We start from the raw sequence: 18,292 nt of genomic DNA on the forward strand, positions 1-18,292 counted from the left end.
AATCCTTGCATGCCTTTCCTGAATATGGTTAGACAGTACCAGTGAAATAGTCAATACACGGAACAAAGGTTTTAGTCCCTGGCTACATTCGATACCAATATTATTCCCAAGTATTAGCCATTGTACCCAAATCGTATCAGATGATAGCAGACAAGTTTTGAAATTGTTACCAAGAAGTACAAAAAATTGCTAGAACATTGCATAAATGGGAAGAGCAGGATCAAGCATTTTTTTGAAACTTGATCCGTACTACTAGTAAGGCTGTTAAACCCTCTTTTGTTGTGTGTGTGACTTTTTTAAAACATCTTAATGAAAGTGCAATATTAAATTATTGAAGCTCAGCTTGCATTTGCACAATCTTTGTTAAATCTGACAGTTGGTATTAAAAAGGTTTGTTGTTGCCTTCATCACCTTAAAAAAAACAAAATAGTTAACTGGCCACCTACTGCAGTAATTCTGCAGTAACGTGGATGGAGAGTTTTCTGCTATCATTTTAATCAAAGAGTACCACCAGAGAGACAAAAACCCATTCATCATGTGGGAGTGTGAATGGCAGCTGGAGTCTTCAAATTATTACGTTCTTTGCCCACCTATGGGTTTTCACATCTGTGTTGCATTACAATGCTTTATGTAAAATATGTCTTAGAAAAGAGGTTTGTTGTTATTGATTCTTCTGTAGACTGAGCTGAGCAAGCAACATCCTCGCATAGGCAGTGTCTGATTCTGCCAACCAGTTTCTACCCTTGGCAACTTAGTTTGGATTCAGCTGAAGCAATTTTTTTTTCTTGATACTGACCTCAAAATAGAGGACTAACAACTGTATGTCTGACTGATTCCTTATGTGTATCCTCAGAAGAACCAGGAAAGCTAACAAGGAAGAGACATGACATCAAGTCAGACACAGCTGTTAATATTTGCTGAGCCACTTACAGTTAAAATATCACTCAGTTTGATGCCTCAGTACTTTGCCACAGACAATGTCAGAGAATTAAACAAATATAGCACTAGCTACAAACACAAGAATCAAAGTTCCACATAAAAGGAAAGAGAAAGGATATAAATGAATGTCTGTCCAGAAAAGCAGATGTAGGAAACAAAAGCAGCCATTGTTTGGTCTGGAGATGCCTCAGATGTTTCTAGGCCAGGGGCCCAGACTGTGCAGCTTACCTGTGCTTTGTGGCTCTGCAAGTGAATGGGATGAAACAGAGCTGTCAGGCAGTACAAAAATATTATCATTTCTTAACATAACATATCTGCTCTGTAACTGGCAGAAGTCTCAGTCATATGATGGGGAACAATAATCAGCATTGCTGGCCTTGTATGAGCTGGGCTGCAGGCCGCCTGCCAAAAAGGACACCACCTTGGAGTTAAGGAAGTGAGGATGTGCCTTGGCCTGCCTCTGTCATCCAGTTAAAGGTTTTACAAGGGTGGCTAGCCAGGAGAGGAGTGCCTGGGATAGTTATTGCAGTGCCACTTGAGCAGAGGAAGTATAAAGTTTTTTATTACTTCTGCCACTCAGAGCATTGTGTATTTTATGTATCGAAAAACATTCATATTTAACTTCATACAACTTGTGTAGTGCTCTGATTTATAAGCAAATTAAATATGTGCATGTTCTTTTGTACAAATATGAACATGATACTGACCTCATTAACAAATTTTGTTGAGGTCAAATTTAGCTTTAGATGCCAAAAAAAAAAAGTACTGTAAATCAGTTTTAAAAACCAACCCCAGAGATTCATCACTTTCCATTTATATCGCAAAAGGGATGAGTTTATGGTCTGAAACACAGCTTTGGTTCTTCAGCAGCTCAGGTTGAGCGGTTTGGAGACAAAGTTAGAGAGTGAGACATTTAGAACATGTGTCAAGGAGAGAGACTGAATATATTACACACATAGGATGCTGAAGATGGAGCTGCCGGGCAGGAAGAAATGAGAGGGACCTGAAGGAAGTTCATGGATGTAGTGAAGGGCATGCAGCTGGTTGGTGTGACAGAGGAGGATGCAAGTGATAGGGTGAGATGCAAGCAGATCTCTAAAGGAAGCAGTCGAAAAAAGAGGAAGATGATTTTGGCTTTAGACTGACTGGCTTTGACATGGTTCTTGTTAGTTATTACCTGTGACTTGACTTGGAAAGTGTCTAAATCATCCTGGGATTAGATTTTTGAGTTCTTGATCTTCACTTGAGACCAAAGTTCAAATTCCAGACTCGCCTTTCTCCACTTTGGTCTTGACCACAATAAAAAGATGGGTAATACCCACTGTGACATCATCCACTGGTTAGTGAAGTCCTGTTTGAAGTGTCAAGTTGAGTGATTTTGCTGTCACCATTTGGATGTTTTGAAACGCGATCAGATGAGCGAAGAACCGATTTGACTGAGAAATTGGGGGACACTGGTTGTTTGCAGGCTAGCGTCTTGTTTGACTCTAAATGGGAACTATAATTTAAAAAGTGAACATCATGTTGCATTCAGTAAGACTTCAAACAAGCAACTAAGGGCACAAACTCTCGAGGAAAGTGTTTTCTGTTTACTGAACCAAAACCAGCTTTTCCATGTGCCTTCTTTATTCTGTGTTTCGTATGTGTGCCCACCATAATGACAAGTAGCAACTTGTTTATAAAGACATTTAATATTCTTGAAACGTAAAAAAAAATGTATGCCTTGTGTTTGTTTTGCGATGAAGCCAGTGGAGCCAAATGTCTGTTCAAACTATTCTCTTCTTGTTTGTAATGGATGACTTTTTTCTTTGGGCCTGCCGCTCTGGGATTCTTCTCGTCTGTTAACAAGTGTATTCCTTTTATAACAGATGTATACGTTGAGTTTATGATCTCAAAACTGTATTTCTCCATTTACAGTGATGAATTACGGAAAGAGGCGCGACAGTTGAAGAAAGAACTGCAGGCCATAAAGCAAAGAAAAGAAGAAAGTTCAAAACCTGCAAAAGATGAAGTCAAGGAGGGTATGTGTGCAAATGTTTAATCCCCTACATGCACTCTTAAGTGTCCTGGTGTAACCCATTATATTTTACATTTATTGGTGGCAGATGATATAGTGGGTGTATATTATATGTATATAATATATATTTATAGGTTTAGGGTTTTTTTTTAATGATCTTTAAAAGTAGATTTAAGTGTGAAGTAAGTCTCTAGGAGGGTGGTCTGTGCTACATTCTCTGCTAATGGACACTGAGACAGGCAACCCTCTGATTTTGTCAATTAGTTGCAGACGTCTATTTCCCCCCCACCACCTAAACGGCCTGCATTTTTGTGTTGAAGCTTTCTGAAAATTGCATGGGTAAAAATTGTTGAGTGGCCGCCATGGTTGCACATCAAACCCAATGTGTTTGTTAGTTTGCAGCTTTGGCCCAACTAAATTCTGTACAAATCTGCCCCCAAATCTCCTCTGGTCTTCACCACACTCCAGTCTGTCATAATGCCGTCAATCACTGGATTTTTGCTGACGCTGAAACGCATTTTTGAGAATTACAAAAACCACTCAGACACAGAAGTTAGCCTGAGGTTGTGTGTGTTGTTGTGCAACAAAACAAAGTGGTTTACAGGGGGTGTCTGCAGGGAGCAGCCTAAGTGTGGGATTACCACCAGCCAAAATTTACAAAAGTCCACGAAGAGCTCAAACATTGTTTTTGTCTCCACAAACACTGATGGAGTCATGCTTTTAAGTAGAAACACAGACCCTAATGTTTATTTGCTGCCAATTGGCGGCATGATTTTAGATTAAAGAGGACAAGATCCAGTCACTATGTTGTACTCCAATACTATCATTAACTACAATTCTTTTGCTCTCTCTAAATTTGAGTTGTTCTCAATTATATCTCTGTTCTAACACTCAAGAAGACGTAGTCTCTAAAAAAAAAATCCACTTATTGATTCAGGTGTTGAGACGGTAGCAGCCTTGCATTGTTATACCTGATGGCGAGTAGCCTAAGCTCCTCTATTATCTTACAAGGTATTTAAATTCAGCCAGGGGCCTTTGTTTTGTTCTTTCCTGTCAGCTTAGCCAGAGGCAGGCGTTTCTTTTAAAGAGTTCCTCGTTACATTTTTGTGTTGGAAACAAAAGTTAATTCCATTAAATGGAATGGATAGATGTCACGGCCCAATGGCCGCTGCAGGGGAGACGGATGTCTGCTTAAGCTAAAAATTTTCTCCTGATTCTGCTTTGACCACTTTGTTAAGGTCAGCGTCTGGTGCCATTCACTCACATGTCTCTTTAATTGGTCAGTGCTGACTCAGTGAACACATGATGCTTGTTTGAATTATTTTGCATCTGTAACAAATCATTGGGGGGGTTGTCATATAATCCACTAGATATGTTCTTGGTAAATTATGTCATCTGAGATATGGCAAAACAGGAAAGTCATGATGGCATCTCCAAATTCCCATTTTCTGCAGCTGACAGTGGAAAGTCCTAGAGATGATCAGTTTACTATCACTTACAAGGCAGTTAAGATTATCAAAGATTATTCTACTGCAAGTAATTGAATACTTGAAATAACATAAAAATAAATAAAAATAATAATAATAATAATAGTAATTTATTGTGCCTGCACTAAAATATTCTTAAATGCATATTCTTCAGCCTGTAATATACCATCAGTGTGTATATGATTCTTGATCTGCATGCCTGCCTGATGTCATTCTGTGTCCATTCATTATCCTCACTCACCGTTGTGCCTGGCATTAAACTTGATTGGCCTGAAATGCAAACCGTCTCTTCAGAATTCACCTTTAACACACAGTTTAGTTCATCACAATCATCACTTCAGTTTTCTCTTCAGCTTTCACAGAAATTATAGCATGTTCCTGCAGTCTGGATTTCTCTTTCTTGGCATGACCACTGGGTACCAGAGCCAAAAATAAGAGAGGCATTCTGAAACTACTGTCCATTCAAAACCCTCTAAAATGATGTGGCAGCATACTGTATCCCACTTAGATATTATACAGGTCTGCGTGTGTATTCCTGGCATTGTATTACACTGGTGGCTTGTCAGTCATGTTGTTCATTTTTAGGACATGTATCAATTGAATGCTATATGAAATGCCAAATACTGTGATTGGAATTATTATTTTAACTGCTCAGCAGATCAACTGGGAGTCTTAGACCAGCTTGATTGTTTTTTTTTCAAAACACATCTCTGGTATTTTCATCCACTTTAAACCCTCAAAAGCACTGCTCAGATAAAATAAGGTAACTTATTGCCTTGTTTTTTTTCTTTTTTTAGTCAGATATTTTCCTAATTTGATAGCATGCGATCAAATTAGATGTTTTTACTGTTTGATTACAGTAAAAACATCTATTATGTCATCTCAATGACACCCAGGAAGCAAGTACAAGTACAACATGGTGACCAGAGGACACAGAAAACTGATAACATTCAGTGACAACGGGCAACATAACCACTAGAAACATTATGTTGCCACTTAAACATTTCTCTGCTTTGAGGCAAGCAATTGAACCTACTGCCAATTAGAGGGTTACCTAGGCAACTCGAGACAAAAATGTTCGCTAGCAACCAGCAGGTACAGAGCAATGCAAGTCAGGGAATTGAATCTGAATTGCCAACGACTCTGAAACCTGCCAGTAGGGGACATATGATAGAGTAGTATAAATTAGAGGCTTACCTAGGCAACAGGAGCCTGGGATGTCCACTAGTTACCAATCATCAGCTACAAAGTGATGCAAGTAAATCACAAGCACATCATTTCTTGCATGTACTCTCAATGATGGAGTCCCTTTAGTTTTCGTAATGTCTTGCTTATTTTGTTTATGAATCACAAAAGGCAGTATATCACTGAATTGTGGTTACTTTAGTAAGGCATGTGTCATGCATCTATACAACAGCAACACAAAGCCATCTAAAAATTCATTTCAGAGAGGTTTTTTTGTGTTTCTTTTTAAACAATCAGCAGAGCAGCTTTTAAGTTTACACAGTTTACTCAGTTTAACTACCTGTATTTATTACTTCTTATTGTGCCACTTGGACTTTGTTAAAAACTCCTGATTGTTTAACAGAGAATGGGGAAAACTTGATCCTGTAAAAGGGGCGTTTGTCGTCCACAACACACCTCGGTTGCTATAACAGCAGCTTGATTTGTAGCTCTCTAGATCCCAGGTGACAGGAAAGGGGAGGAATATAATTTAAAATGTCATCAAACTCAGGGATAGTCAGTGACAACAGCTGGAGAAGGGATGTGTGTTCTTCGTGCATGACCTCAGGGCATCATCAGTCAGCATCCGGCATGTCATAGGTTGCAGCAGAGGTGACTGGGCAAGAGATGGAGGAAGATCACGTGTTTGTGTCATAAATCAAGTCAGAAAAAGGGCTGCCCCTCTAAGCAGCACAACAGACTTCAGTAATGACACCAGTCAAGTGGGGGAAAGTGTTATACTTAGATTTTTTCCCCCCTTTTTTTGTGATCTGTGTGCATTTGGTTTGGAAATTAAGTGATTTCTTATTTGGCGTTATTTGCAAAGGATCCACCAGAATTTCACTCACCAAAACTGAAGCACTCACTTCTTGAATCAGCTGTACTGTACCACGAAGCAAGTTACATTATTCAGTTCAGTTTTTGTTTGTATAGCACCAAATCACAACAACAGTTACTTCAAGGTGCTTTATATTGTAAAGTAAAGAGAGAAACATCAGACAACTCCCTTTGAGCAGTTGGTGACAGTGGGAAGGAAAAACTCCCTTTTAACAAGATAAAACCTCCGGCAGACCCAGGCCCAGGGAGGGCGATGTCTTAACATTTGGTTTGGAGCAACTCCTTCTAATTTTCTTAAAGTGCATAATGAATTATTGTTTAAAGACACACAAATAGTTTTTTTTTCTTTTTCTTTTTGTAGTTATAACACATTTGTATTTGTCTTTTATTCAAACCAAGATTGACCAATGACTTACATGAAACATGACCTGTCCAGTTTGTTATTCTATTTTTTTTTAATCATATCCTCCTGAGAACCAAGGAAAAGGGAATCTCCCCATTGCACTTTTTTGTGATTTCTTTCTTCTTTTACAGCTAAAAGACGCCACTCAAACACATGCGATATCAATGGAAAGCTCCTCTATTTAGTACTTTAGGACTTAGTAGGTTACCTGAAATAAGTCAAAAGATATAGACCAAAAACAAATATCCATTACAGAGGACATAAATGAACAGCCTGGTTCTCAGGAGGATATTTAAGGGTTTCAGTTGGTATAGTCTCTAGTTAGTTGTGCATGCTTGGGTCATTTAAACAAGCTTTTCAGTAAGGTCTGGTTCATATGCCTGCCTTAAGTTCTTTGTTGTTCTGTTAGTTTATTTTGGGAAATATGTTGTCTCATGAACTCATAAAATAGCAGCTCTCTCCTAAATGACAAGCAGGGGCCTCGTGTGTTTTCTCTGTTGCATCATTTATTTAGTGCAGCTGAATATGTCAGAGCATCCAGTCAGGAGTGGCACAGCTTGGCGAGTGAGGTGACGGTGATCTGGGGCTTGTGTCTGTGTGTGACATCACATTTTGTTGTGGAAAGAAAGTGCTCAGACAGCCAGCAGACTGTGCTCACTGTCTGCCACTCTGTGACTTCACAGACTGTACGCCTGAACTCTGAGATTTACAGAAGCACATTAACTGCATGAGACACCGATGTCAGCACGCTGATTGTCTCTCCTTCTATTCACGATGAGAGAATTTTTCACACATACTGCAGAGAGGACAGTTTGGTGGAAAAGTATTCCCAGCATACTGTGATTTTACCCTCTCTGTCTGTACTTTGTGACACACACAGCTCATACAGTACATCTGTTGCATTAGACGGCTACAGTCTAGTTTCCTTCCTTTTATTTGTATTAGAGATGAAACTAAGGAATATCTTCATTATCAGTTAGTTCAGTTGGTTGTGCTCTCACTTATATTTTATGTCTGTAAATTAGACAAAACATAGAACATACAGTGGGGCAAAAAAGTATTTAGTCAGCCACCGATTGTGCAAGTTCCCCCACTTAAAATGATGACAGAGGTCAGTAATTTGCACCAGAGGTACACTTCAACTGTGAGAGACAGAATGTGAAAAAAAATCCATGAATCCACATGGTAGGATTTGTAAAGAATTTATTCGTAAATCAGGGTGGAAAATAAGTATTTGGTCACCTCAAACAAGGAAAATCTCTGGCTCTCACAGACCTGTAACGTCTCCTGTAAGAAGCTTTTCTGTCCCCCACTCGTTACCTGTATGAATGGCACCTGTTTGAACTCATCATCTGTATAAAAGACACCTGTCCACAGCCTCAAACAGTCAGACTCCAAACTCCGCCATGGCCAAGACCAAAGAGCTTTGGAAGGACACCAGGAAAAGTATTGTAGACCTGCACCAGACTGGGAAGAGTGAATCTACAATAGGCAAGCAGCTTGGTGTGAAAAAATCAACTGTGGGAGCAATCATCAGAAAATGGAAGACATACAAGACCACTGATAATCTCCCTCGATCTGGGGCTCCACGCAAGATCTCATCCCGTGGGGTCAAAATGATCATGAGAACGGTGAGCAAAGATCCCAGAACCACACGGGGGGACCTGGTGAATGACCTGCAGAGAGCTGGGACCAAAGTAACAAAGGTCACCATCAGTAACACACTACAACGGCAGGGAATCAAATCCCGCAGTGCCAGACGTGTTCCGCTGCTGAAGCCAGTGCATGTCCAGGCCCGTCTGAAGTGTGCCAGAGAGCACATGGATGATACAGCAGAGGATTGGGAGAATGTCATGTGGTCAGATGAAACCAAAGTAGAACTTTTTGGTATAAACTCAACTCGTCGTGTTCGGAGGAAGAAGAATACTGAGTTGCATCCCAAGAACACCATACCTACTGTGAAGCATGGGGGTGGAAACATCATGCTATGGGGCTGTTTTTCTGCCAAGGGGACAGGATGACTGATCTGTGTTAAGGACAGAATGAATGGGGCCATGTATCGTGAGATTTTGAGCCAAAACCTCCTTCCATCAGTGAGAACTTTGAAGATGAAACGCGGCTGGGTCTTCCAACATGACAATGATCCAAAACACACCGCCCGGGCAACAAAGGAGTGGCTCCGTAAGAAGCATTTGAAAGTCCTGGAGTGGCCTAGCCAGTCTCCAGACCTCAACCCCATAGAAAATCTGTGGCGGGAGTTGAAAGTCCGTGTTGCTCGGCGACAGCCCCAAAACATCACTGCTCTCGAGAAGATCTGCATGGAGGAATGGGCCAAAATACCAGCTACTGTGTGTGCAAACCTGGTAAAGACCTATAGTAAACGTTTGACCTCTGTTATTGCCAACAAAGGTTATGTTACAAAGTATTGAGTTGTATTTTTGTTATTGACCAAATACTTATTTTCCACCCTGATTTACGAATAAATTCTTTACAAATCCTACCATGTGGATTCATGGATTTTTTTTTTCACATTCTGTCTCTCACAGTTGAAGTGTACCTCTGGTGCAAATTACTGACCTCTGTCATCATTTTAGGTGGGGGAACTTGCACAATCGGTGGCTGACTAAATACTTTTTTGCCCCACTGTATAAAGAAGTAAAAATCCAGGGTGGCATCTTTATACACCATTTTTGGTGCTGTTTTGTCTGACTTGCAGTCTAAAACTGCTTCAGTTTTCAGAAGATTATGAAAAATAAAAATATTTACATTTAAGAAGCTTTATTAAGTGGGTTTTTTTTTTTTCAGTTCATGGGTTTTGTCCAGCCGGTGATGTGAAACAGAAAAAAGCAAAAAAGAATGAATCAACAACATGATTAATCCTCTTCTTTTCAGTGCAGCTTTATTTCCACATTAGAGATCAGCGATGATTAGCTAAAGAATCTCCGGCTCCTGCAAGTCAAGTTCCACATACGTTATAATTTAGTCTAGTATATTTTGAAGTAGCCTAACAGTTGTATCAGTTTCTGTTTGTAGTCAACAAAGGCTGTTAAGTACAGTCAGTGCAGTATTTCGACATTTATAGTTTTCATTATCAACTGGAGGATACGCTAATAATAAAACAACAAAATAATGAGTCTCTTTGTCTTATTTGAATTCAAAAGTTTAAAAAGAGCTTTTGATCTTCAAATAAACTGCTTAATTTAAAAAATAATTTTAAAATGTACTCCTGTTCAGTCCTTTCAAACAGGTTCAGACACTTGGAGATTGTGCAAACCACTATTTTCCTTACATTTGTCACCTTCTATAATCATTAAAAAATAATAATAATAATAGATTTTTTTTAATTCCTTGATAATATTTCAGTAGGACCAGTTAAGTGACCTTCACTCCTCTCAAATCAGCTGAATGTGGTTCACACTTGCTCTAATCTGTGCTAAAATTTAACTGACTCGGTTAAATCTTAAGGCTCGTTACGTATGTCATCTTTGATCAGGAAAAAAATAAGGGATGATTATTTAATTCCTTCTTTGTGATGGTGAGCAATAGCATGGATACGTACAGAGCATGACAGTCTGAGATGGACGGACTATCTTTTCAGTTTTCTGGTAATCATGGTCATGGAGCATGTACAGCAGCATCTGTGAAGGCTTTTCCTTTTATGTTTTCTTGCTGCTCTTGTTCTGTGGTTTTTTTTTTTTTGTTTTTTTTGTTTTTTTTAACCTGTCGTTTGTTAAGTAGCAGTTAATTACACTTAAAACTGAACATCTAAAAATAAATATTTATTCATTTATTTTAAATCTGGTAAAACATCCCTGAATTCTGTTCAGTTTAGGAACAGTTTCACAAGTGGTCAAAAAGAGGAAAACAAAGACTATTATTAAAAACCTCTCCAGTTATCTTTGCATGAACCAGTTTGAATTTTAGACCATCCAAATAATGTAATTTTGTAAAAGTTAAAACTTCTTGGCCGGCTTTCATTCTGGCTCCCTCAGGCCAGAGTCGCTCATCCAAACAAGCTCAAACTTGGCAGTGCACTTAACTCATTTCCTTGGCAACACAGCCTGCAAGCTTGAAGTGGTTTGGATAAACAGTTGTTGAGATAGGTAAAGAACAGTTGGAAGTACGGACATGCAGAGATTTCTCAAGTTGTTAGTTAAGATTTGTCTGATTTCTTGCTTTGCTGCTATAACAGCTGTCTACTTTGTCTCTTTTGACTCTCTAAAGTGGAGAAAAAGCCAACCAGTGAAGCTGTGGCTGAGTACTTGGAGGGAAGAAAGAAATATGAAGGGCTCAAGAACCGAAAACTGAAAAAAGGCTCAAGCAGAGAAGAACAGGCAAGAGGGCACAATTTGTTGCACTAAATTACTGAAATTGAAATAGACTGTAAATTCTGTAGTTGTTAACGTGTGTTTTAATGATGTCTGATCTTTACGGTAGACGCTGGCCCTGCTCAACAGCTTCAAGTCCAAGCTGTCATCGGCCATCACTGAGGGTCCACAGGAGGACATGGAGGAGCTGGCAGAGGATGATGACAAAGGATGGTCAGTGAGCTTGACACTATTCGAGATAAATGAGCGGGATATTTTCATTTTCTTCTTTCATGGTCATCTTTTAGGAAAGAATCCAGACATTGTTCATTTATTTCAATTTATGCAACTGAATAAAGCAAAGTCAAGCATGATCATGAGCCTATCCCACCTGTCTTAGGGTGAGAGGCAGGATACACCCTGGACAGGTCGCCAGTCTGTCACAGGGCTACCATTCGCACTCACATTTACTCCCGCATTGGGCAATTTAGTGTTTCCAATTAACCTAACCCCGCTAACTGCATGTTTTTGGACTGTGGGAGGAAGCTGAAGTACCTGGAGAGAACCCACACAAGCATGGGGAGAACATGCAAACTCCACACAGAAGGACCCTGGCCTGACACAATTATGTTAAAAATGACTATTTAGTTCTTTAAAATTTGAAGACATTTAAAAGATTAAATGGAAGACGGTTAAATTTTCATTTAAATGTTGCTTTTGGTTATTTTTTTAGTTAAAACTTGCTGATTATAGTGTTATACTCATAGACAGTAATAAAGTAATATGATGTCAGCCACTGGTGTCTGGATTCCCATTTTTCAAGATTACCGTTTTCCGCCATCAACATCTTGGTTGCAAGAAAAACTGATGTAACAAGAAGAGGTGGGTCTGAGTGTAAAACCACTGACTCATCGGCAGATGGTTTGTGACTGACAAGTCAATGAGCAAAACATGGTATGAGCAAAAAGGTCAACAAAGAAAGCCTTGTCTCCGCCCACCCCCATAGCTTTCTATGGAGGGAAAAGGCTCGGGCTGGACGTTTGCAACCCCAGCTATCGCCATCTGGTGGCTTTAAGACAGAATGCAGTTTTTAAGGCACTTCCGCAGTGGCTTCATTTTTCTGACAGGGAATCTTTGTCCATGTTTTTCGTTTTCTCTGGTTAGACTACTTTAATATAATGAACAAACTTACTTGTCCAACTGTTAACAGAAATGCTGATTCTATATCAAGAAAAGAAAAGTACCACATCATTGGTCTATAACTTAAATTCACTGTTCACTGCAGTCAATAATAGTAGAAACTCTGAGCAATACGTGAGCACATCAGTCCTCCCAGAGCCCAAGAAGCAGTCCGGCATACACACCATTTTGTGGACAGTGAAGTTTAAGCATGACAGGCTAACTAGAAAAAAGATGTTTTATTATTTCATTGATATTATGATGACTATCGCTAAAAGACAACATAATATCAGGAGCAACAAACATGAGACACTGGAAAAACAAAATCCTTCCTTGTACAGATGAACCTGAACTCTATAAGATCTAAAGCTCACTCCAAGTTCTGATAAATGTGTGTGAAAGTTCAGGTTGTGTGCTTGTGTATGTGTGTCACGTTGGGATTTCAAGCCACAGCCACCAGATTGGCCATCAGGAAATCAGGCCTGACTGTGTGTTTTCCTCTCATATTCTGTTTTTCACCAAAGATCTCAAAGTCTAACTGCACAGAGTGAGGGTTTGAAATGAATACCATGTGTTTGAACGTGAGCAAAGTGTCTGTGTGCAAGAGATTTAGAATAACAAAATCTGTAGTTCCTATTAGTCTCAAGAAGCCTCCTTGAAGTTCAGTCTGGGTGTGCGTTTGTGTGTCAGCGTGCATATGTGGGGGTCCTAATGAATTTGAGAGAAGCCTTGGCTGGCCTCTCCCGGCTGTAGACACCTCACGGTGTTGCCCCTGCCAGGTATGGTGAGAAAGGAGGGACGGGGCAGTAGCATAGCAGTCCTAGAAAAATACCAGTGGGGAAGTCTGTGCCACTCTAGGAGTACTGCGAACAGAATGTGGGTTACAACAGGTCAGACATTGGAAGTCAAGTCTGGGCCAGAGGAGGTAAACTATTCCATCTGTGTCTGTGTCTCCAAATTCTGACTCTCCCTCTACAGCCCCCTCCTCCCCCAACTCCTTCTGCTTTGCTAACACACAACCTCAGAGCCCACTCTCTCAAAGCAAAGAGCCCTCCATTGCTTTCACCATTCCTCCATATTCAGTAAATCCCACCCCCTGCTTGAGTAAAAAGAATGCAAGACAAATAAATAGAGGAAAAGCTTCTGTAGACTCGCGTTATGGCAGCACAGCGGTTTTGATAAGCCCCTAACGCTGCCTTTCCACATCATGTTTCAGAGCTGGATGACTCTGAGGCTGTATGACCGGCAGACTGTCATCACAGAGACTGCTAGACAAATTATCAGAGGCGGCATGCTCACGCAGCAGGAGTCCTCAGGGCCTGCCAGAGTCTAACCGTGGCATTCTAGATGAGCTGTCACAACTCCTGCCGATTTCAAATGAACACAGGAGAAAATCCAGATCGTACCAACATACTAAAACACCCTAACCGCACAGACACGTAGAAGAGGTCATGCACGCTAGAACAACCCTTGTTTAAGTTTACAGCATGGAGTTTTGTTTTTTTAATACAGGCATGTGGAAACACACTGAAACAATCTGTTAATCGTGAACTTTGAAGGAAACATTTAAAGATTTTCTTATTTTAGGTATGAACAAAACTACGTTTGCATTTCCTCTGGTTTGCTCTGGTTTCATACGACAAGCATAGCATGAGCTGATTGTAAATAGAATTTGGCGCCACAATTGTTCCACCATGTAATGTTGGTTGGTATTTTTCATCGAAGGATTGACTCAAATAATGCACATAATATGTGTACCAGCTCAAGTTTGGGTTTTCATACATGAATTCAGTTTATTTCCCTAATTAAATCTCAAGTTTTAAACCAGTTTTTGACAGATTTCTAAAAGTTGTGTCGTCGTCTTTTTATGACAGGTTGTCTAATAGATTTTTTAAAAAATTAAATAAAACACTAAAGCACTGTACCTATATGGTGGGTGTGTGTGGTTTATATTTTACTTTCCCTTCCCCCAATTCCAGTACCAGCACCAGGGGGGAGATGGGGGGGTAATAGTTTATAAAGGTATCTGAGTATCACACAACCAGTTCTGAACCAGTTACAGTGTAAAGCCACCTTTGCAGCAACCCTGTGAGGCCATAATTAGGCACAAGTTAACATGCTTAAAGTGATGCTTAAAATGCTTAAAACATTGTAATGATGTACTCTTGTGTGAATTCAGGTTCACAACAACAATTAAGCCAGTCATTTTAGAACTACCAGTTATCCTAAAGGTTAACTGCTGGACAAAGCTGGAGTACCTGGGGATGATGGAGACCATGAAACTCCACAGATAAAGGCCCAAAGCTTACCAGCAGGTTAAAAATGCAAACCTTGCTGCGAGGGAACTGTGCCATTCATTGCCATTGCAGCTATGCTGCAAAACTAACTGGAACCATTACCGATTAAGATAAAAATGTAGTGATTACAGTTTTGCATTTTTGCCTTTTTTACATTTTGAAAAAGACTTGAAGCTGGGAAAATTACTTCTCAGCTCAGGAAATGAGGCTAAGAAGAATGTGAATGCAAGTTAACCATGATTATTATGTCTGTTCTTTGTGTTAGAGTGCTAATGTGTGGGTCTGTGGAAAAACTGTAGCAAAGTTAGAGGACCACCAGAGTCACTAGGGTTAAGCCCCCTTGGACTTCACCTTGGTATTTTTTTTTTTTTGTTGGGAAATGCCCTCCTCCTTGTATCTGGTTTTTTAGAAAGCCACAGTGAGGGTAAGCCACACTAGGTAAATAAACACAATACTATAGGCTTAATGTCAAAAAACACTGGTGATTTTAGAGCATCTATTTAAGTCATTTTAGCTACCGTTTAAAGAACACTATTATATTGACAAATTAGACTCTTAGTCTTGATTTAACATTTCAACTGGGTTTAAAGGTTTATTAAGTAATCCTTTCAGATCCTTAAATAGATAAAATAATGTTGTAGTTTCAAAATATACGTTGATTAGTGTGTAATTATCTGCCAGAGAGCTCGATTTTGGTTTCATCTGACCAAAGGACGATTGATTGTCAACAGTTTGCACCTTTTCTTTTTTTCTTTTTTTTTTTTTTGCCTGTCCCGTTTGGCTCTTTTGCCATCAGAATTGTTGTCTAAAGGCAAAGAAAGATGCCCAACGGATTTACTTTACCAAATTGACCATCCCAGCCTTGCCGTAATGGTCCATTTGATTCACCTTTTATTGTTCATTTTATTTTCACTTACTGAATACGGGACAGACTTGACTGGGGGAAAGAAGGGGAGAAAGAAAGAGGGAAAGAGAAACAGCTGAGAAGAGGGACGGGGGAGAAGGGCAAAAGACAAAAACCAACAGAATGAGCAGAAAAAAAAAGAAGAAGAAAAAATGCATATATCAGTCACCTGCTGAGAAAGAAAAAAGAAAACAAGCAGAAGAGAACAAGAGTAATAGAATAAACAACATCACAATGATATATGGGAATATGACAGTAAATACTAAATATTAAACATTATTGTGCAGCACATAAGATCAACAGAACACAGTGTGCTTTGAGGTAGGAGCCAAAAAGGGTGTAGTTTGTGGGTGTGATCACCCGTGTGTACACCTGTGAGCATGGACGCGCTTGTTTTTTTAAAAGGTTCCTTCATGTAATGATCTGCTAGAGGGTGTGGGGGGGCCACAGCCCCGTTTGCACCTTTTCAACCAGCTTCTTGATCTTGTAATCCATTCCAGTCTTGTGTAGGTCTACAGACTTGTTCCTGCCACCCTCTTTGGTTTTCCCCAATGGTGATGCCATTGCAGCTATGCTATGCAAAACACATTCATACAAGCACTATTTTCTATGCCTAAATGCTTTCTATTTAACATTCACACATTTTCACACTCCAATGATCACATTGGAGTGCAACTAAAGGTTCAGTATCTTGCCCGAAGGACTGAACCACCAACCTTCATATTGGTAGATGACCTCTGTCTACCTCCTGAGCTACAGCCACCTATCAGGAGTATCTGTAATTGATTCTTTCCCACACAGCCACAGAGCCGATCTGCAGGAGCCCAAATTCTAGCTGGGTTGTATGGCATCGAGTAGTTATTTCACTCAATGAAATGTAAATCCATTTATAATTTTTATGTAATATTTTTTTCTGGATTTTTGGTTTATATCCTGTCTCTTTCCATTAAAATGAAGCAACCATAAAAATTAAAGACTGTTAATTTCTTTGTGTGAGCAAGCTTATGAATTCAGCAGGAGATCAAGTAGTTATTTTCCCCTGCTTCAACTAATTATTGGGTTTGTTGTTATGAAACTTCTCAAAGCAAAAGAGAAACTGGCCTCTAGGTAACGGTTCCACAGAGCAGTGATTTAGTGGATCCTGTCCTGCTGTTCTTTGAACTCTCTCCACCTCCTCTCTTTGTCTGATTTAGGATGGCCCATGTTCTGCAGTTTGATGAGCAAAGCAGAAAAGTCAAGGATGCCAACATGCAGGATGAGGACACCTTTGAGATCTATGACCCACGCAACCCCGTTAACAAACGCAGGAGAGAGGAGAGCAAGAAGATCCTGAAAGAAAAGAAGGCCAAGAGGTGAGGTCACAAGGTCATAGGTCGTGCCGAAGCCATGTGACTAAAACCAAAACTGGCCGTACAGCATCCTGGCAGTCTACCTTTTCATTGCTTCAAACCCGGCTTTGTTGAACCATTTCCTGGTGCGAACATTACAAATGAGGATGCTGAGCAGAAAACACGATGTCCCCGTTTTCTGTGAGGAAACGGCTTCTTCACAGCTTCACCTGAACAGTTACTCATCAGGAGAAAAAAAATAGTGAACCTTACATGTAATGTTCATTTATATGACTTTGTATTTTCTGTTTACAGTTAAATGTGAGCCTTTGTTAGAAAAATAAATACCAATCATAAACAGCCTGTAATGACTCTGTTCTGTTTGATTTTAAACAAATGTATCACTAAGGAGCCATTTTTCAGGATAAATTGATACTCTAATGCAGTTTGTGAGGCCTTTCTTGCTTACATGGAAGGGCTATAAAACCTGGTGTATGTGCCCACTCTCTTCTTTCCATCTGGCATCAACTATTCGTGTTTGGACAGCTCATCCATCCTCTGCTTGCACTGGTGCTATGGCTGACTTCCACATTCAAGTGTTTCTTCAGATTTAGTTTGAGCAAATATGCAAGTAAATCTCTTGTGTGGACACCCTACTATTCACTTAGCTTTCAGCCAGTCTGGGACAAGTAAGGCATATAGACCACAAGAATACTTGCACAAAAAATGCTTGCCTAATATCATTTAGGTCAGGGTATGGATACGGAAAAGCTGAGTGTCCTGTGGTTTCTGGCACAAGGATGTTGACAGCTTCTTTTGGCTTGACGGTGATGGTCTTTGTCATGTTACTCAAGCCTTTCCTAGATAGTTTTTGTGGTGTCTGAACCCGTTATCACTTCTGGGGAACCCTTGTGCAGTCAGGGAAGGTGTTTGATGGTCAGCATCAATGTTTAGGTGAGCGGTACATATCAAATGAATGCTATGACCTTCATGAACCTCAACAGAATATAGTATTGTTATGTAAAACGTTTTAGTCAGTCAGCCTGGCTCTGGATTTAATGTTGAGGCTGATCAACGAATGCACATGCTCCAAATCAGCTATATATTATGGGTCTTTACCATTGGAATGCTGTTTCATGGTTATAGCCAGTTAAAACAGCAGAAAGTACCACATTCTGTGGGTCTTTGGATATGAAAAATGAATGAAAGAATGATTCAAACCCAAGCAACAGGGAGTAACATTTCACAGGTATCCTAATATGCAGATTTCCAAATGCTTTAAGTATGTTTGCATGAATCTGAGTTCAAATAAAATTCATCTATTTTATACTGGGCATTGGTGCAGTCCCTTAGCTCATCCTCTGTCTGGA

General features: G+C 39.8%; 1 protein-coding gene across 1 annotated transcript in view; it reads left to right on the forward strand.

The window, feature by feature from the left end:
* The window catches only part of cwc27 (CWC27 spliceosome associated cyclophilin), a 31,454-nt gene extending 14,270 nt beyond the window's left edge, over positions 1-17,184 (forward strand). Inside the window, exons 11-14 of the mRNA XM_085358509.1 lie at positions 2,857-2,960; positions 11,132-11,241; positions 11,345-11,448; positions 16,788-17,184. Coding sequence (XP_085214635.1) covers positions 2,857-2,960; positions 11,132-11,241; positions 11,345-11,448; positions 16,788-16,950 — 481 coding nt within the window. The 3' untranslated portion in view covers positions 16,951-17,184. The remainder of the gene's footprint in view (positions 1-2,856; positions 2,961-11,131; positions 11,242-11,344; positions 11,449-16,787) is intronic.
* Positions 17,185-18,292: the final 1,108 nt, after the last annotated feature.

This window comes from Diplotaxodon limnothrissa, linkage group LG7 (assembly GCF_057381915.1).
Source record: "Diplotaxodon limnothrissa isolate DT_005_m linkage group LG7, D_limnothrissa_male_GT1.1, whole genome shotgun sequence".
Classification (NCBI taxonomy): Eukaryota; Metazoa; Chordata; class Actinopteri; order Cichliformes; family Cichlidae; genus Diplotaxodon; species Diplotaxodon limnothrissa.